General features: G+C 45.4%; 2 protein-coding genes across 4 annotated transcripts in view; one reads left to right on the plus strand and one right to left on the minus strand.

The window, feature by feature from the left end:
- Window positions 1–409: 409 nt before the first annotated feature.
- Window positions 410–4,517, minus strand: smdt1b (single-pass membrane protein with aspartate-rich tail 1b). Its single transcript, XM_052043029.1, has 3 exons — window positions 4,333–4,517; window positions 3,122–3,265; window positions 410–1,544 (listed from the first exon to the last, which is right to left on the minus strand). The coding sequence occupies exons 1-2, from the start codon at window positions 4,492–4,494 to the stop codon at window positions 3,128–3,130; spliced, it is 300 nt and encodes a 99-aa protein (XP_051898989.1). The 5' UTR covers window positions 4,495–4,517; the 3' UTR covers window positions 410–1,544; window positions 3,122–3,127.
- Window positions 4,518–6,132: 1,615 nt separating this feature from the next.
- LOC127585510 (alpha-N-acetylgalactosaminidase-like) overlaps window positions 6,133–20,415 on the plus strand; it is a 31,384-nt gene continuing 17,101 nt past the window's right edge. Inside the window, exons 1-5 of one of the 3 annotated variants that reach the window (XM_052043027.1) lie at window positions 6,133–6,182; window positions 7,837–8,018; window positions 9,575–9,749; window positions 16,026–16,203; window positions 18,454–18,548. In XM_052043027.1, coding sequence (XP_051898987.1) covers window positions 7,864–8,018; window positions 9,575–9,749; window positions 16,026–16,203; window positions 18,454–18,548 — 603 coding nt within the window. In that variant the 5' untranslated portion in view covers window positions 6,133–6,182; window positions 7,837–7,863. Of the gene's footprint in view, window positions 6,294–6,868; window positions 6,979–7,836; window positions 8,019–9,574; window positions 9,750–16,025; window positions 16,204–18,453; window positions 18,549–20,415 lie in introns of those variants that run through there. The other 2 variants (XM_052043026.1, XM_052043028.1) reach the window with 2 other exon arrangements.

The following is a 20,415-nucleotide window of genomic DNA, read 5'->3' on the forward strand; positions in this document are numbered from 1 at the left end:
TAGAGGTAAGGCCTCCAGGTGACAAGATTAGAAGGGGGGGGGGGGGTGGATGAATAAAATGCTCTTGGTAATGATAGGGAGAGAAGCTTCCGAGCAAGTCTGTGGATTTCAGAAACAGCCACCTACTCACACATGGTCATGGGGCTGGTGGTGGGAAAGAAAAATGAAAATTGAGAGGCTAGATGGGGGAAACTGCACTAGTTTAAAAAGAAAGATACAAACAAAAGCCCATTGTGTTGGGGAGAGTGTACCAGAGTTTACAGTAAGCATCCAGGCAGCATCGTTAGCCTGCATTCACCTCAACGTCCTAGGGTTGGGAGACAAGGAAACTTCAGGCCAACAACGTACAAATCTGCTAAACCATTTGTCAAAATACAGCATGTCCAGTAATAAGCAGAAAAACAACAAGTTGTTCGGTCAGATTCAACCAGTTTTATTGCTGCAGGTGACAGAAATGGAGTCCGTCAAAACACACCAGCAAATCTTTAAACCAGAGGTAATTTAACTGAAGCATTTAATGTCCCACATCATCGACAAAATATGGAGCCAAAAAACAAACAGCAGGCACTCAGTTACACACCAGATATGTACTCTCACTGGAGGCAGATCGTATCTATTCCACAGCTCACACTTTCCCACCACTGCGAAAGGCCAGGTGCACACAATCAGCCAAAATCACATCCCATTTGTCTTAACATTGATTTCTCTATATCACTGGTTGCAATGATCTAAAGTACCTCTTATTTCTGGGCCAAATGATTCACTGCTGATCACATTTCACTCTGCCTGATGCTTCTAAAGTTTAATTACTACAGAAATTAAATTACTGTGTTGTTTCAAGGAAGTAACTTTTCCCATTTGCTTGGATTCAAATGACTAGTTTCACTGTGTAAATTATACTTCCCTTAACCAATAAGAAGTCAAGCTCTGCTGTTCCAAACCACCAACAGCTTTGTCGGTGATTCCAAACTGCAGATTATAAATTTGAACAACTAGAGAGGAGTGTTCGATCCTGACCCAGTGCTGACAACTGTTGGGTTACATCAACCAACATATACAGCAGGCAAATTCTGCTTGCATCAGCATGCCCCCCTGTTTATAGTGGGACTATAATTCAAAGGCATCCACAGAACACCAGCACCATGCAACAGGACATTTATGTAAGCTGAAGTCCAGCCTGGGTTTGTATCGTTGGAAGTACAGAGAGTCAGATTTATAAAACAAATATAATTCAAACATCAGAAGTGCTTGTCTAAATAAGTGTCAATCTAGCTAAGATAGGAAAGGTTTTCTTAGGAGAGTGATCCTAAGTCTAATAAATGCTAAATGTCCCATCCATACCCTCTTGAACCAAACCCCACCCCATACACACACTATGTGCAACGCATGCAAAGTATGGCCACACTTTGATTGTTTCCCTCTTCAGAGAAGTTGTTTCTTCAGTCTGAGGGATTTGGGTGATTTAGGTACAGGAATAATATGTACAGCTAATGACTCCCATGGTTTTCAATCAAACGAGACCAGCTTGTGAATTGAGGAGAAACCTGAAAAACAAGAAGAGAGAGGGGATGATACCAGCTTCACTGTCTCTTTCTGCTAAAGATTTTATTCCCCGTGCCCAATTTTCTCCACTGCAAACTTGACGGAATAGGGATCTGGGGGCAGACCAATACTGAAACATCTGCAGCTGTGGAACACGATACCACTGATCATTAGCAGTGACCAAACACAATGATTTAGGGTCCACATCCCTGGACAAATAAACCAGAAATCTAGGAGAATGATCAAGAGATCAGAAGCAGGTTTAGAAATAGAAGTCTGTTTAAAAAGCTGACATCAGTTAAAAGCTGATGGATTGTAAAAATCCAATTTACTCATCAATCCCATTCAGGGAAGGAAACTTGCTGACCTTACCCAGCGGGTAGCCCCGTACTAGATAATCTCACCCACCCTTCATAATGGCAAACAATTCAGTCTTGCTTTAAACCTATGAGACCAAGCTCTCAGACCACAGGGAAACAAAACTTCCATTGAATCTGTACAGCAAACTCCCACAAACACCAGTGAGGTAATAATCTGAATTTTAATTTCCAGTGATGTTGGATAAATATTAGTTAGTGCTTCAGGGAAAACTTTCTTGCTTCTCTTCACATAGGCCATGGAATGTTTTACATCGAGGTCAGGCTGGGCCATGGTTTAAAGGTACTTGTCAACGCTGACCTGAGATAATGAGGGGCCCTAGAGTGAGATTTGAACCTACAACCTTCTGACTTAGAGGCAGGAGTGCCACCTATTGACCAGATAGCTTCCATTAGCCAAGATGGGTAGTAAAATTTTGCCTTTCCACATTGGTGGCTCTCTCCCGGCAGTGATAGGGAACAGTCCTCGAGGACAGCAATTCATTCTTTAGATAATCCTGCAGGCCATCCTAATGAGAGCTCGATTCTACAAGGACAAGGATTACGAAATTCACCAGCTGTGAGCTGCCAGTCAGTCCTTGTACTCAGTTTCCAGTGAGGGTGCCTGGAGTAATTTTGAGGCACCAGGATCCACTGCCGTTTCCTGTCACCAGCTGTAAGCCATAGTGCAGACCTTTAAGTAGCACCTGTCACGTACAAGAACATGTCAAGGGGCTTCACAGAAGCAGCCACTCAATGTCTCTGGATCAGAAGATCACAAAACAAAGGAGCAGAAGCAAGCCATTCAGCCCATCGAGTCTGCTCTATGAGCTAAACTAAAACTATTCCTATCCAGCCCCAATTTCCAGCCTTATCCCTGTTTCCTTTGATACCTTGACTAATTAGGTACCTATCTATCTCCACCTTAAACACCCCCAATGATTGGGCCTCCACAGCTGTACATGGCAAAGAATTCCATAATTTCACTACCCTCTGGCTAAAGAAATTTCTCCTCACTTCTGTTTTAAACCGGTACCCTCTAATTCTAAGATTATGCCCTCTAGTCCTGGACTCACCCACCAAGGGAAACAGCTTAACCACATCTACTCTGTCCATTGGGATCCAGATTACTCTACTCAGCTAAATGGCAGGTATAGATCTGACATTTGCCCCAAAGGCTGGCTCCAGCATCAGGCAGTAAGTCAGCAGATATGTTCCTTTACCCTGAGTTAGTCATCATCGTCATCATCAGCTGGGACAAAGATGTCGTGTTCCTCCAGCAGTGAGGCAAAACTCTTGCTGATCAACGTGCCCATGTACAGAAAAGGAATAACCACAATGAAGACTTTCACAAGACCGAAGGAAGTCTGCAGGAAGGAAAGTAAAACTTTATACATATTCTCTTCTAATTCTAACCACTCCACATGCCAACATCATGAACGCGAGGTGATGTTAGCAGACCAAAACAGCACAGTCTGCCTCACCAGATTTCCACACAGACGCACAGCTGGAGTCAGAAAGCCATGGGATCATACCTCACCCTCCCAGGAACACAAAACCAACATCCCTTAAATAAATAAATGTCATTAAGTATATGCAAGGTGGAGATAGATTTTTGGTCTATAATTGGAGTCATGGATTATGGAAAATGGATAAAGTGGTGGATGAAAAATAAAATATGTACATGCTGGAAATCTCAAACAAAAATAGAAACTGCTTGAACCACTCAGCAGGTCAGGCAGCATGGGTTGAAAGACAAACAGAACTCCACCGAGTGCTTTTTTAAAATTTGTTTTTAACTTTTATTTCAGATAGGAAACTGGAGGTGAGGTGAAGATCAGATCAGCCATGATCTCACTGAATGGTGGAACTAGTCCCAGGAGGTGTACAGCCAAATCCCGACTCCATGTTTTTATTAAGCTCACAACTTAACAATAACGATCAGAACCATAGACTTCAATCGGCAGTCAAAGCCTGCAGTCATTCACTGAAATAAAATCAGAAAGTGCTGAAAACACTCAGCAGGTCAGGCAGCATCTGTGGGAAGGGAAAGAGTCCAAATGAAGGGTCTCGACCGAAATGTCGACTGTCCATTCCCTGCCTGACCCACTGAGTGCATCCAGCGCTCAGTGTGCTGCTGCAAAGGGAAACAGTTAACGTTTTGGGGGGGTGAAAGACCTTCCATCAAAACGTTTTGGGGTGAAAGACCTTCCATCAAACACCGCCCGACTGCTGAGCGTCTCCGATTTTATTTCAGTTTTCCGTCGTCTGCAGTTTAAAAATTTTCATTCACCGACCAACTCAGTCTGACGTTCCGTCGTTCCTGTTCGTCACTGGCCGAGAAACATGTCAATCACCGCTCTTTGCCCGCTGATTGGTGCAGCTCGCCGTCAATTAAGCCTTCACCGTTCACCGGCCCAAGGGCCGACCTTACCTTTTCAGGTTTGGGTAAAATGGCTCCCGATTTCGTCACCAGCATGTTTCGGGCCGAGTCAAGCTGCCTCCCAGGTTTGTTCTGGGGATGCAGAAAGCCGCGGGTTACCCCGACCTTCAAGGTGTTTCTGAGACCGAACAGAGACCGCCCAAGCGCCGCCATGTCGGTAGGAGGAAAGAGGAAGTTGCTCGCTGATGACGTCACAGAGAGTGAAAGGCGGCTCCCGGCCTTTGACGGGGTTGTCATGGCAACCGGTTGCTATGGCCCTAGAATCAACACTGTGAGGACGTCCAAACCCAACTGCATTAAACGGGTTGGTTACAGCCTCTGATAGTTGGTGGTAGATAGTTATTAAGAAAGGGAATTGGGGTTTGTAGAACCAAAGTGAGTGATTAAGATCTAAATCACAGGTTCGAGGGGCCGAATGGTCTGCTCCCACAATAGGATGGATTGCACACAATCTATATTAAGTGGATCCACACTTCATTAGCTGCAAATTCCTTTGAAGTTTGCTGGAAGAGCCCCGGGAATGCTAGGCTGGAGAAACAGGGTGATAAGAGGAGATGGGGTAAACAGAGGGAAAGTATTCTCATTAACAAATAATTCATGGACCAGGGGCACAGATTCAAAATGAAGGGCAAAAAAATACAGGGGTAATGTAAGGGAAAACGTTTTGTTCGGTTATGATCTGATACTCACTGCCTACAAGGGTGCTGAAACCATTGAAGCAATGCTTTCGAATGAGAATTGGAAGGGCACCTGAGGAAATGAATGGGAGATTGGGTTGAATGGATTGTATTACAGGGCCCCATGTAGCATCAATGGGCAGAATGGCCTCCCAGTGCTATAATAGTTCTATGATTCTAAGTTCTTTCTGATCTGTAATTCTTTGAGTTATGAATGAGATTGCACGAGTCAAGACTAAGTCTCTGAAGGCTGTAATAGGAAAGATGTGGTTGAACTGGAAGGAGTGCAGAAACGATTTAGGAGGGTGCTGATAGGACAAGAGGGCCTGAGTGGTTGGCCAGGCTAGGTTTTTATTTCTTGGAAAGTAGGTGAATGAGGGGCAACCTTATAGAAATATTTAAAATTATGAAAGGCGCAGATAAGGTGGATGGTATCAGTCTTTTCCCCAGGGTAGTGGAGTCCAAAATTAGGGGCATGGGTTTAGGGTGAGAGGGGAAAGATTTAAAAGGGACCTGAGGGGCAACTTTTTCACGCAGAGGGTGGTGAGTATATGGAACGAGCTGCCAGAGGAAGTAGTTGAGGCAGGTACAGTAGTATCATTAAAGAAGATCAGAACATGTAGGGGTGGGGCTTGGAGGGATATGGGTTGAACGCAGGAAATTGGGACTAGCTGGGTGGGCACCTGGTTGGCATGGACTGACTGGGCCAAAGGGTCTGTATCCGTGCTGTATTGCTCTCTATGACTATGATATGGGTAATCGGACCAGGGTGCACGGACATAATTCAATCCCTGCTTTAAAGTCATCTACTTTTGTCATTATTTGTAAATTAAGTAAGTTCCCTTTATACATTTTTAAGTCCTCTATTTCTTGCCTATGCATCCATGTCACACCACAATCGCAATCACTTGTTAGATCAGGCACTGCACCGCTTCCAATGAGACAGGATGCATTTACAAAACATCGAGTTTACTCTCAATTTATATTTAAATATGGCACAATTTAAGCCAGAGGCGGCAGTCTGTCAGAGGCCAGCCGTAGATGGCAGTGTCTCAGGAGTTTTGGTTTCTCTCTCGGTCTTAGCTCTTCATCTTGCGCACTGCAAGAACTGTTGTGGAGGTTCAGAAAGTGCAACCTGCCTGGATTGTGCCTGTGGAGTGGGAGGTGCGAGCAAAAGTTGAGGGTATTTGTCAGGTGACACAAGTCAGCTGATGCTAGGCCTTCAACTGTCTGCGACTGTTGGGTTGAAAACTCACCGAAAACAGTTGGGAGTTAGTAAGTGATGGGGAGGGGGTTTGCAATAGAAGGGAGGGTGATGAATGAAGTATTGTTAGTGGGGTGGAGGGAAATGGAGGGAATATTGTTAGTGGGGTTGAGGGAGAGAGACTAAGGTGAGTGAGTAGTAACTGTGATAGAGAAATGGGAAGGGTGAGCAAGGAAGCATTGGTAACAGTAGCAGGATTTCTACTGGGGGGGGTAGAACAGTTACAATGTGTTGGATCGTTTGAACTTCAAAACTTGGTTTTGGTGGTTGGAGGAGGGGGGGTGGGAAGGTAAATTTCCTCGATTTAGGGTGAATGTGAAGCCCATCGCCAGGTGGGTAAATGGATTAGGAGTCAGGAAGCTCCTATCCTGGCCTGCTGTGGGTATGATGAGAAATAGGTGGGTGGGTGGTGTCCTCCCCTTGTCTGAGGAGTAGGAGCTACAAATAAGGCTATTTGCTTTCAGGTTGATGTTATCAACTGGCGATCTGGAATTGCAATGGGCTGGGTGAAAGGGAGGAACTGTGACTACTTCCAATAAAGTTTGAAATACAACTTGTTTGGCTTTTCCTGCCAGGTATCAGGCTGAGGGCCTTTAGTTATCTGTAGTTACCAAGTTTTACCTCTTGAGAGATCAAACTCCTCCTCATATCAGTTCTAAGTGGTTGACCCCTGGCACTGAGCCCCCTCTTGCCAGGGTAAGTATCCTCACAGCATCTACCCTGTGAATCACCATCCAGTTCCCACTGCCTCCTAACTCCCCCCAAACTCAGGATCTTGAATATTTCAGTGTGATCATCTTTCATTCTTTTAAAAACTCCAGAGAGTATAGGTTCAACCTGTTCAATCATTCCTTTTAATGCAGCCCTGTCATAACAGCAGTCTGCCTTAAACCAAGGTGCCTGAAATTTTGACTGGTTTAAGTGAAGTAAATAAGAGAAACTGTTTTACCAGCAGGAAAGTTGGTAATGAGAGGGAACAGATTTTCGATAATTGGCATATGAACTGGGGCTGAGCTGAAAAGATTTTATGCAGTGAGTTGTGTTCTGGACATAAGAGATAGGAGCAGAACAAGGCCATTCTGCCCATTGAGTCTGCTCTGCCATTCGATCATTGGCTGATCTATTTATCCCTCTCAACCCTGTTTTCCTGCCCTCTCCCTATAACCTTTGACACCCTTACTAATCAAGAACCTATCAACCTCTGCTTTAAATATACCCACTGATTTGGCCTCCACAGCCGTCTGTGACAATGAATTCCACAGATTCACCACCCTCTGGCTAAAGAAATTCCTCCTCATCTCAGTTGTAAAGGGATGTCCTTCTATTCTGAGGCTGTGCCCTCTGGTCCTAGACTCTCCCTGGAGTGAGCTGACTGAAAGAACAATGGGAAAAGATTCAATAGAAACTTTCAAAAGGGAATTGGGTAGCTACATGGGTCATGATTTATAGGGAAGTGGGACAAATTTGCATAGGTCTCCATCAGAGTCAGCTCAGGGACATAGCCCAGTTTTGAATCATTCTCTTCCTGTCTCAGTGTTTCTATTAACCGTACAGGTTGTTGAAGGCTGTGAGTGTTGAGTGATGGAGCTGCTGGTCTTGCCTGTTGTGGTGCTGCTTGCCAGTTGTGCTCTGTCCCTGGATAATGGCTTAATGCGGACCCCTCCCATGGGCTGGCTGGCATGGGAACGGTTTCGCTGCAACATTGACTGCGCCACGGACCCCAAAAACTGCATCAGGTGAGGCCGAGACTTGAAACCCTCCCCATTACTGAGAAATGTCAAAGGAAGTCCCAGTGGGGAATTGAGCAGGTGTCACTGTTCCTGAAATAATACGTGAATATGGGCAGTCATCACCATCAGAGTTCATGGCAAGGTCTTGCCACAGTCCTGTTCCCAGGAGGATGAATGCTTGTGGGATCCTTTTCCTGGGGAATGAACACTTGCCAGGAGCCCATCCCCCGAGGGTGCCGACTGTAGCCAAAGCCCCATCACCAGGGGCACCGACTGTAGCCAATGCCCCATCACCAGGGGCGCCGACTGTAGCCAAGGTCCCATCGCCGGGGGCGCCGGCCCTAGCCAAGGTCCCAACACCGGGAAGACAAATGCTCACCAAGCTCCCATAGCCAGGAGCACTGACTCTCACCAGCATCTATTCCTGGTGACATTGCCTTTCACCAGGGTCTCTTTCTCGGGGATATTGCCTCTCTCAGGGTCTTGGCTCTTCTCAGGGTCTCATTCTCAGTGGCACTGACTCATGCTGGAGTATGGGTTCCATGAGCTCTGATTCTCAGATCACACCCTCTGGTGCCTCACTCTATTGTCTCTGCCTGTGTCTTGGTAGCTTAAGAACATGAGAGCTTAATGAAGCAGAAGCAGGATTAGGTCTTCTGTATCCTCGTGCTTGTTCCATCATTCAGTGAGATCACAGCTGATCCTCAGCTGCACTTTCCTGCACTGACCCCAGATCCCTTGATTCCCTTAATACTCAAAAATATATCATTGTCTTGAATATCCTCAATGACTGAGCCACCACAGCCCTTTTGGGTACAGAATTCCAAAGATTCACCAACCTCTGGGTAAGGAAGTTTCTTCCTATCTCCATCCTGGTCGGCTGAGCCCTTATCTTGAGACCGTGAACCCTGGTTGTAATTATCCCAACCTGGGGAAATATCTACCCCATCAAGTCCTGTAAGGATTGTGCACATTTCAATGACCTCAGATAAGATTTCTTTATTAGTCACATGTACATCGAAACACACAGTGAAATGCATCTTTTGCATAGAGTGTTCTGGGGGCAGCCCGCAGGTGTTGCACACTTCCAGCACCAACATAGCATGCCCACAACTTCCTAACCTGTACATCTTTTGGAAGGTGGGAGGAAACCGGAGCACCCGGAGGAAACCCATGCAGACACGGGGAGAACGTACAAACTCCTTGCAGACAGCAGCCGGAATTGAACCCGGGTCGCTGGTGCTGTAATAGTGTTACGCTAACCGCTACACTACCGTGCCTGCACCTCTACACTACCGTGCCTGCACCTCTCATGCTGCTTCTCCCAAGAGAATAGGCCCAGTTTGTTTAATCTCTCCTCATGAGACATATCCCCTTCCCCACCCCCATCCCAGGAATCAACCTGCAAAACTTTGTTGCGCTCCCTCTATGTTCTCCTTTTGATAGGGAGACCAGATCTGTACACAGTATTCTAAGTGCGGTGAAACCAGGGCCTTCCTGCAACGTCACTTTCCACTGGGACTTTGAACTGAGAGTCTTAACCCTTTTCCCTCTGTAAACAGTGAGCGCCTGTTCATGGACATGGCAGACCGGTTGGCAGAGGACGGCTGGAAGGAGCTCGGCTACCAGTACGTGAACATAGATGATTGCTGGGCAGCAAAGGAAAGGGACTCTCAGGGGCAGCTGGTAGCTGATCCTCATCGATTCCCCAGTGGAATTAAAGCTTTGGCTCAATATGTGAGTCTGGATGTTAACCTCCCTCTTTCCCCCTTCTCCCTCTTTCTATCTTGATTCTCCCAAGCTGTCAGTGGCAATGACTGTACCAGTTGAAGCCTGAGGGGTGAAGGTACATGCAGTGGTGTGGGGGTGTTGCACAAGGGGAAGGATGGTGGTGGGGGTGGGGGGGGGGGTGGTGCTTGGTCACGTTACTGTTGGCTGCACAGCTGATCTGTGAGGTGAATGAGTCAGAACATGGAGGGAATCGGTTGTGGTGTTGATTTCCTTCTGCAATGCCAAGGTCTGGTTTCTGCTGAAGTAGGACTTTCTTCTGCATTTGTTCCTGCATTGTGGGCAGTGCTGGCTATGACAGCGTTTGTTGCTCTGCCTTAATTGCTCTTGAACGGGAGACAGATAAAAGACATCCAAGGTCTGGAGTCATGTATAGGATGGTCTGAGTAAGTCTGGCAGATTTTCTCCCCTTGAGGATCATCAGTGAATGAGAGGAGTTTATATAACAATTTGGTGGCTTGGGGACTACTGTTATGAGGCTAAATTTTCAGTATAGTTACTTGAATCTAAATTCCCCAGCTACCATGGTGGGAATGGAAACCGTGCCATTGCACTGGCGCTGGCACTTCAAAGGAGCAAAGAGGATGGCAGAGTGGTGGTAGAGCCCCTGTCTCAAAGTGCCAAGAGCCAAGTTCAATCCTCTGTGTGGACCCTGCACATTCTCCCTGTGACCACATGGATTTCCTCCAGGTACTCCAGTTTCCTCCCACATCGCAAAAATGTAGGTTAATTGGCCATTGCAAATTGCTGCTGCAGTGTCGCTAAGTTGTAAAATCTCACAGAGCTGATGGGAACGTGGGGAGAAGAAAATAAGTTAGGGTAGGATTAGTGTATTTGGGTGAATGAAGGTCAGTGCAGACTCAGTGGGCCAAAGGGCCTGTTTCTGTAGCAGAAAACAAACTGCTGAAGGAACTCAGCGGGTCAGGCAGCATCTGTGTAGGGAAAGGGATTTTTTTTAATATCTCAGAAATTATCTTTATTCATAATAAAAAAATACATATAGAAGAAGAAAATGCAACATTTTTACATTCATGGTCATTACATTCAGCAGTGTTAACTTTTTCTAAACCATAATACCATTGCCACTGATATGGCCATCTGGGGTGATACACCCTTTCATTGTTTGAGGGGCTGAGCCACTCGGCTCAGCCCCGCCATGTCCTGTAGTGGAAAGAGCAGTCTGGAATATGCCAGTCAGCAGCATCTCGCTGCGCCAGAGGACCAACAAGTTTCACGCAGACCAAAGGGCATCCCTCACCGAGTTGATGACCTTCCAGCAGCACTTGATGTCTGTCTCGGTGTGTCCCCGGGAGCAGCCTGTAGATCAGACAGTCTATTGTTACACAGCTGCTGGGGAAGAACTGAGACAAGGACCCATGGATCCTTCTCCACACCTTCTTAGCAAATCCACAGTCTGCAAAGAGGTGGGTGACCATCTCTTCCCCACTGCAGCCATCCCGAGAGCAGTGTGCGTTGGGGATGATGTGTCGTCTGTACAGGAAGGATCTGACTGTGAGACTCCCCTTTCACCACAGCCAAGTGAGGTCTTGTTGCTTGTTGGTGAGCTCTGGCGATGAGGCATTCTGCCGGATGATTTGGACAGTTTGCTCAAGGAACCAACCCACAGTATCCATAGAGTCCCTGTCCCACAGTGTCTGCAGGACGTTTTGTGCTGACCACTGCCTGCTGGACTTGTGTCTTCCACAAAGGGTAGGTAGTGCGGCAATGTCCAGCTGACTGGGATGTTGTGCGGCAACACCAGAGACAGGTAGGGTTAGTTGTCATTTCAAATCAAGATCCTGCATCAGGATTGAGGGTATAGAGGGGAGACAGCTAGTATAAAGAAGTGAGGGGGAGGGGTGAGTCTGGAACTGGCAAGTGATAGGAGGATCTGTGTGAAGAGGGGTTGATTGGCAGATGGAGCCAGGTGGTGGACATAGTGACAGGCTCGGAGGTGGTCGGTGGACACAACAAATGGCTGCAGATTCTGGAATCTGATAAGTAAGGAAGGTGATAAGTGGAACGAGATAAAGGAGGAATGGTAGGCAGATGAGACAGTGGGGGAGGGGAGGATCAGCAGGAGGAGGAAAGGAAGACGGGGTGTAACCCTTATACGATGAGATGGACTCTGACCTCACACTCTATCCTGTTGTGACTTTGCACCTTATTGCACTGCACTTTCTCTGTAGCTGTGACACTTTGTATGTATTGTTTTTACCTGTACTACGTCAATGCACTCTGTACTACCCAATGTAACTGCACTGTGTAATGAATTGACCTGTACGATCAGTACACAAGACAAGATTTTCACTGTACCTCGGTACAAGTGACAATAATAAACCAATACCAATAAGGAACCCGAAGCCTGAGAATTCAATTCTAGTGCCATTGGGTTGTGCCTGTTACTGTCATTTATCTCTCTCTGTGGCTCCATGACAAACCAGTCATCCATCCTCCTCTGTCATTTTCCTCGTGGCTCTTTCAAAAAAAACCCTTCAAGTACGTAATCCGGTTCCAATTCATGAATAACTACTGAAAGTCCTGCAGACAGTGCTTCCCAGATCAAAGCAACTCGCTGTGTTGAAATTTTGGCCAACAGATAAAAGGGGGATAATAAGAAAACTCCTTTACACAGAGAGTACTTATGGACAATGCACAGTGGTGCAGCAGGTAGTGCTGCTGCCTTACAGGTCCAGCAATCAGGGTTCAGTCCTGACCCCTTGTGCTTTTGGTATGGAGTTTGCATGTTCCTGTGACCATGTTGGTTTCCCACATCCCAAAGACATGGCTTGGTGGATTAGTTAGTTACTGTAAACTGACCCTTGTGTAGGTGGATGGCAGGTTGAAGTAAATGGGCGTGTGAGAAAATATAGGCAACTGAGAAATAAGTGGATTGATGGGATTGCTTTGAGAGCCAGCATAGAATTCATGGGCCAAATGGCCTCCTTTTATGTTATAAGGAATATTGGAAATTGCTGCCTAAGTGGGTGGTGGAAAGAGAATAAATCAGGAATTTTGAAAGGAAATTGGAAAATACAAGGGATAATTTGCTGGGTTGTGGGGAAATGGGACTGACAGGATTGCTCTTCCAGTAATTGGCCATAAAAATTTGATTCTATGAGATTCCCCTCATCTCGCTGTCTTGTTTCTTTTATTTAGTCAGTTATATACAATATACTTTGGTTACTGCCAGTGGTAACTCTCCCCCTAACATTCTCTAAGAGAACAACCGCAACTGCTCTGGTCTAGATGCTCCTCATCCCTGGTTTCTTTCTGAGGTACCCATTCCAAGGCTTCGACGTCCTTCCTGAAGTCTGATGCCAGACTTCTTCAGCATTGGAAGTAGTTCAGAGAAGGTTTATTGGACTAGTACTTGGAATGGGCAGGTGGCCTCATGAGGAAAGGATGGAACAGGCTAGACTTGTATCTGCTGGCGTTTATAAGAGTGAGAAGGGACTTGACTGAAACGTGTAAGGTCCTGAGGGGTGGATGTGGAGAGGATGTTTCATCCTCTGGGAGAATCTAGAATTGTGTGTCACCCTTGGATCACCCATTTAGCGTCATAGGGAGATACAGGATGGAAATGGGCACCTCAGCCCACTGGTTCTGCACCAACCAGCAACCACCCATTTACACCAAGCCTAACTTAATCCCATTTTTTTATTCCCAATAACTCCCTGGAGGTTCTATCATTCACCTACATAGTAGGGGCAATGTACAGTGGCCAATTAATCTACCAATCCGCACATCTCTGGAATGTGGGAGGAAACCCACGTGGTCACAGGGAGAATGTGCAAATTCCACACAGAGCATCCGAGGTCAGGATCGAACCTTCGTCCCTCGCACTGAGCCATGCCACTGATGTCCATTTAAGACAGGGAAAAAATTTTCCCTAGGGAAATGGTAATTGAGGTTGCAATCAGATCAGCTGCGATCTTATTGAATGGTGGAGCAGACTCGAGGGGCTGAATGGCCTTTACCAGCTTCTAATTCATATGTTCTTGTAAGGTGGTGGGGATCTCAGCAGGAAGGCAACTTTTAACTGAGTATGGCATCAAGGATCCCTGGTAAGACAGAAATCAATGGGCTTCCGGGGAAGAGATGCCCAAAGGTTGGAGTCATACTATGCACAAAGTAATATTATTGTGGTTGGAGGTCAATCATCCCAGCCCCAAACATTGCAGGAGTTCCTCAGGGCAGGGTTAAGGCCCAGCCATCTTCAGTTGCTTCATCAATGACCTTCCTTCCATCATACGGTCAGAAGTAGGAATGTTCTCTGATGATTGCACAATGTTTAATTCTATTTGCAGCTTCTCAGCAAATGAAGCAGCCTGCGTCTGTATGTAGCAAGACCTAGACAATGTTCAGGCAGTGGCTCTCAAGTGACAAATAACATTCGTACCACAAAAATGCCAGGCAATGACCAGCTCCAGCAAGGGAGAATCTAAGCCTCTACCATTGTTGCATTGTCAGAGACTAGGTATCCTGTGGAAAGTGACTTGCCTCTTGATATCCCCAAAGCCTTTCCACCATCTAAGAGGCACAAAGTCAGGATCATGATGCAAGGGTGAGTGCTCCGGTAACACTCAAAAAGCATGATACCACCCAGAACAAAGCAGATAACTTGATTGGCACCCTATCACTAACCTAATTCATTCCCACCACTACTGGTGCACAGTGGCTGTAGTGTATACCATCCATAAAATGCACTGCAGTTACTCACCTAGGTTACTCTACCCCTGATCTCTGCCAGCAAGAAGGACAAGGGCCGCAGGTTACCTGCTCCAAAGCACATGCCATCCTGACTTGGAAATGTATCTCCATGTTAGATTCCTACTGGTCGCTGTGTTCAGTCCTGGAACTCCCTACCCAACAGTACCTTCAGCAGGAGGACTGTAGCAGTTTTAGAAGGCAGCTCACCACCACCTTCTCAGGGGCAATCAGGGATATGCAATAAATGCCAGCAATGCCCACATCGCAAGAATGAATGTTGGGAAAAAAATAAATTGGATGCAGTACTGAGGCCGAGGCCTAACCAGTGATTTTATAAAGATTTAGTATAATATCCACAACAGAATTATATGGAATTTAAAGCACCAGTACTGGCCATTGTATCCATTGGGACCAGGCCAGTGTGTATGCTCCACTTTCTCAACCCTCTTTATCTAAACTTGCTTTTCATATACACATACATACACACTGTATATATTATGCATCCGTAAATACAGTGAAAGATGCCTGTTTTATTTTAAGTCTTATGATCTACTTGAAAGATCTGTGCTGAATAAATGAGTAGACCATTTTACCCTCTAATCACGTACTTGCATTTAACTGGATAATGACTGAACTGTGTATTAGTACCAGTATAAAACAGGAAAAGGTGTAAGTACTTGGCAAGCCTGGCAGCAAATGTGGGGAGAAAAACATCTCTTAAGTCCATGATGGTTCATCAGAAATGAGAAATTTGGTATTGAGTGTGGAAGCCTGGTTGGAATATGAGATGTGTCCCTCCAGCTTATGTCTGACTTTATTGGTATTGGTTTATTATTGTCACTTGTGCCAAGGTACAGTAAAAAACTTGTCTTGCATACTGATCGTACAGGTCAATTCATTACACAGTGCAGTTACATTGGGTTAGTACAGAGTGCATTGATGTAGTACAGGTAAAAACAATAACAGTACAGAGTAAAGTGTCACAGCTACAGAGAAAGTGCAGTGCAATAAGGTGCAAGGTCACAGCAAGGTAGATTGTGAGGTCATAGTCCATCTCATTGTATAAGGGAACCGTTCAATAGTCTTATCACAGTGGGGTAGAAGCTGTCCTTAAGTCTGGTGGTACGTGCCCTTAGGCTCCTGTATCTTCTACCCGATGGAAGAGGAGAGAGGAGAGATTATCCCGGGTGGGTGGGGTCTTTGATTATGCTGGCATAATCAACGGCATAAGACAACGAGAGGTAAAGACAGAGTCCAAGGAGGGGAGGCTGGTGTCCGTGATGCGCTGGGCTGTGTCCACAACTCTCTGCAGTTTCTTGCAGTCCTGGGCAGAGCAGTTGCCATACCAAGCCATGATGCATCCAGATAGGATGCATCTGGAACATCTTTATCGGAACAGCATAGGCGGTTAAAGACCTGTTGAGTGTTTCCAGCACTTTCTGTTTTTATTTTAGATTTCCAACATCAGTTGTTAGATTTTCAAAATAAGTCAATATTTGTCTTCTGTTAAAGGTCCATTCTAAAGGTTTGAAACTTGGCATTTATGCAGACCTGGGCAAGTTCACCTGTGGTGGCTACCCAGGCACGACACTGGACGAGGTTGACTTGGATGCTCGCACCTTTGCCTCCTGGGGAGTGGACATGCTGAAGCTGGACGGCTGCTATTCAAACTCTTCTGTCAAGGCTGTGGGTAAGGACAGGCGCAGCTGGCTGGCTGCTCACTGCTCCATTTGGTGAAGAGAATGAACATTTAAAGTTGTAAAATTCCCTGAATTTCCATCCTGACCTCAGAGGGTATTGATTCCATCAAATTGGGGAATTAGTCTGGAGGATATATTTCCCATTGTAGAACTGGTGACTGTCAGTATGGATAGAGCTTGTGCTGGCTTTTTGGAAAACAAAGCAATGACACCCATTTCCCTACTCTTTCCCTGCAAGTGTTCCCCTCCAAGTATTTACCAATACCCTTCTGAAAGTTCAAGTCAAGTTCAGTTGAGTTTATCGTCATATGCATAAGTACAGTGAGGTACAGGTACAATGAAAAACTTGCTTGCAGTATTATCACTGGCACATAGGTACAGACAACACACAGAATATAAATTATACAAGACAGAGAAGAAAAAGACTGTGCAAAAACAAGACATTAGTGCAAAAAAAATCAGAGAGAAGTCCATGGTAGTGTAAGAGGTGGTCTGTAGTGTTCTGTTGTTGAGATAGGATTGGGGTTGTGCAGGTTGTTTCAAGAACCTGATGGTTGTAGGAAAGAAGCTGTTCTTCAATCTGTTCTGACCAGTTCTGGAAGTATGTGCTTGATCACATTAACTCACTGTGTAAAATAATTCCCATTTCTTCACCTAGGTCTTTTGCTCACTACCTGTTTTTTTGTCTCATTATCTTTATTTTCTCATTTGCTCATTATTCCCTCTGACTGACTCTCCTACCACTAGAAATAGTTTATTTTTCTTTACTCCTTTCTTCATTGTTTATAAATGATCTAACAGTCAACAGCTGGATTATGTTCTTGGGAGCCTTAATGACGTGTCCTCTAATCGTCAGAAATCTAACTCCTCTACCTGCACTTTATTTACAAGCTAGCATATGACAGATATTTCAGCCGTTCTCAGGAAGGGTATTGATTGATAGGCTCCAGCTTGCCGATGTCTGTGGCTATCTGGTGGGAAGGGAATTGGATTTGGTTACAGAGTCATGGAGAGATACAGCACAGAATCGGGTCCTTCTGCTCACTGCGTCCCCACCAACCGTCAACCACCCATTTCCACTAATCCTGCATTAACCCCACTTTTCATTCTCCCTACATCCTCATCAACCCCAGATTCAACACCTCACCCACATACCAAGGGCAATTTACTATGGCCAATTGACCTACTAACCCACACATCTTTGGGATGTAGGAGGAAAGCAGAGCACCCATAAGAAACCTACACAGTCACAGAAAGAACATGAAGACTCCACACAGATGGCTCAGGATTGAACCTGGGTCTCTGGCACTGTGAGGCAGCAGCTCTACTAACTGCGCCACTGTGCTGTAGCTCTATCTCATACTATCTCACAGAAGAGCAGTGGTGTCCTGCCACATTTACCCCTTGGCCAGAATCACTAAAAACACAATACTCAGTCACTTTCTGTTGCTACTAGTGGGAGCTAATGGCTCTTTCACCCTTCGCTACAATAGTGACTACGCTTCCAAAGTACTCATTGGCTATAATGTGTTGTTTTATTTCAAAAATCATTCATAATAAAAAAAATACAAAATATTAAACAGTGCAAAACATTTTATATTCATGGTCAATACATTCAGCAATGTTAACTTTTTTTTAAAACCACTGTTGCCACTTGTGTCCTCCTGGGGTGAAACACCATTGCAATGGTTGAGGGGCTTCCCACCTGACTCAGCCCCTCTATGTGCAGTAGCAGAAGGAGCCGAGACTGTGGTCCGTCCCCCCCAGAGCCTTTTTGCATTGGCCTCCCCAAGCTTCAGTCCGTCCCTCAGCACGTACTCCTGCAGCTGTAATACTGTTTGGGATACCTTGAGGTTGAGGAAGATGCTGGTTGATGAGCCCTGGTGAAATCCAAGCTTAGGCCCCTCCACAACCAAAAGCTGACAGTTACTAAACTGTTGCCACTTTCCCCCTCTGCATCTCAGCCCAGTTCTCAAAGCAACGGAGATCACAATCTGCACTGCTGCTACTTGCGTCATCAGCTGGGGTTCATGAGGGTAGGGGTCAAAGTCGAGTTTATTGTCATAGGTACAAGTGCCTGAATGCACAGGTGTAATAAAAAACTTACTTGCAGCAGCATCACAGGGTGGTACAGGAGCTGAAGGAACTCCCTCCCTGTCTGCAGTTATTCCCTGGTTAACCCCAGTAGAACGGAGAAGGCTTCAGGATGATGGATTTTTAATTCTGTCACTTTTTAACAGGTTATCCACTGATGTCAAAGGCGCTGAATGCCACAGGGCGCCCGATTGCCTTCTCCTGCAGCTGGCCAGCGTATGAAGGAGGTTTACCACCTCAGGTAACATCTCAGCATGCTCAGCTCACCCTTTGGTAGACAGAACAAGAATGCTAATTCAGAAATGAGTGGCTCAACAGATATCATGGGTCCTGTAGCTATAGAACTGTACAGAATATGACCACTTGTTCTTGCTGATATTTACGCTTCTCCTTCCATCCAGTCCCCTCAACCCAACCCTTGCTTTTCTCCCTATCATGTCTGTCTTGCTCCATGTTAAATGCCGCCAAGCCAGTCTTCTCAACAACTCTTTGGGGTAGCGAGTTCCAACTTTTAACCACTTTTTGGCTAAAGGTGGTGCTCCTGACTTCTTTTGTATTTGGCATTGATTTCTTGAAATCAAGTAAGCGATTTGAGCTTTGCTGGCAAGTGCAGCATTTAAAACATATCCCTAGTTACCCTTGAGAGACTGGTGATTAACCACCTTTCTGAACCGCTGCAGTTTTTGTGGGGAAGGTTATTAAGCAGGGAGTTCCAAGGATTTAGACCCAGAAACAGTGATATATTCCAAGTCAGGATGGTGTGTGACATGGAAGGTAACCTGCAGGTGGCAATGTCTTTGTGCCTGTTGATTTTGTCCTTCTAGGTGGTAGGGTTTGTTCTTGGAAGGTGTTGTAAATGAAACTTTGAATTGCGGCAATCCGTTTTAAAAATGCCACCATTGTGGTGGACAGAGTGAACGGTTTGGATTGCAATCAAGTGAGCTGTATTCATCCAGGCAAGTGTTCAATCATACCCCTGACGTGTAGCTGCTAGAAAGATTGAGGTATCAGGAGGTGAGTCTCTTATCACAGGATACCCAACTTCTAATTTGCTCTCATGGCCACGTATTTTATTCACAGGCTAGTTAAGCTTCCAGTTAATGAGTCTCCATCAACTTTAGGATGTTGAAGGAGGATATGGTGATGTAATTGAACATAAAATGCAGGTAGTTAAACCCCTCTTGTTGGAGAAGGTCCAACTTTGTGGCAGGAATCTCAGCTCTTGCCTAAATGTTGTCCGAGGCTTTATTATTTGAGGAGTTGAGAATGGAGTTGAGTACTCTAAAATCAACATGGAAAATCCCTGCTGGTCATGGTGAGGACACTGCCCTGAGGAAGTCCTGCAATAATGGCCTATGGCTGAAATGATTAACCTCCAACAGCCCCAAACAACTTTCTTTTTCAGAGTAATGATTCCAGCCAAAGAGTGTTTTTCCCTTGCTGCCCATTGATATCGGTTTTACCAGGGCTCTTTGATGCCCCATTTAGTGTTATCCAAATTGAGCATTGAGAAGCAGGTCTTTAAGGAGTAAATGCGGCTTGGTAGCACAGTCAGTGACACTGCCAGAGATTGAGATTGATGGGATACTTTTTGTGCACAGGATGTAACCTGGACAATTTTCCACATTGTGTTGTTTATATTCATGATCTCTTGTTTAGGATCAACCATTAGAGGAAAGGTTTCATCTAATTTATCCTGCAGAACCCCTTTTGTAATTTTCAAGTCCTCTTTTAGGTTGCTTCATAGCCTTCTGTCCTCAAAGACCCAGCCTGGTTATGGATTAACTGTTGTATGGTGCTCTTAGGATACAAACCTCAAGGATCAATGAGATACCATAGTGATTTTCTAACTTTAAACAACCTTGATTGACTTACAGTTGTGACATTTTTTTTAATCCCGAAAAGAATAAAAGTAGCCTTTTGTGCGAATTTTCTAGAGGGTGCAACTTGATAATGGCAGTGATGAGATTCTTTTACCTGGGAGATTTGATGGTTCTGCTAATTTGCCATTTTCATAGAATGGTACAGCACGGAAACAGGCCACTTGGTCCAACTCGTCCATGCCGTCAAGTGGGAACACTTCCATATTAATCCCATCATCCAACACT

This window comes from Pristis pectinata, chromosome 33 (assembly GCF_009764475.1).
Source record: "Pristis pectinata isolate sPriPec2 chromosome 33, sPriPec2.1.pri, whole genome shotgun sequence".
NCBI classification, from domain to species: domain Eukaryota; kingdom Metazoa; phylum Chordata; class Chondrichthyes; order Rhinopristiformes; family Pristidae; genus Pristis; species Pristis pectinata.

What these genes read in the sequence shown, in the direction of transcription:
- smdt1b (XM_052043029.1), bottom strand. Translation starts at nt 4,494, where the DNA reads ATGGCGGCGCTTGGGCGGTCTCTGTTCGGTCTCAGAAACACCTTGAAG. An exon ending in TTTTACCCAAACCTGAAAAG is followed by an intron (nt 3,266 to 4,332) that starts GTAAGGTCGGCC and finishes TCCTTCCTGCAG; the next exon opens with ACTTCCTTCGGTCTTGTGAA.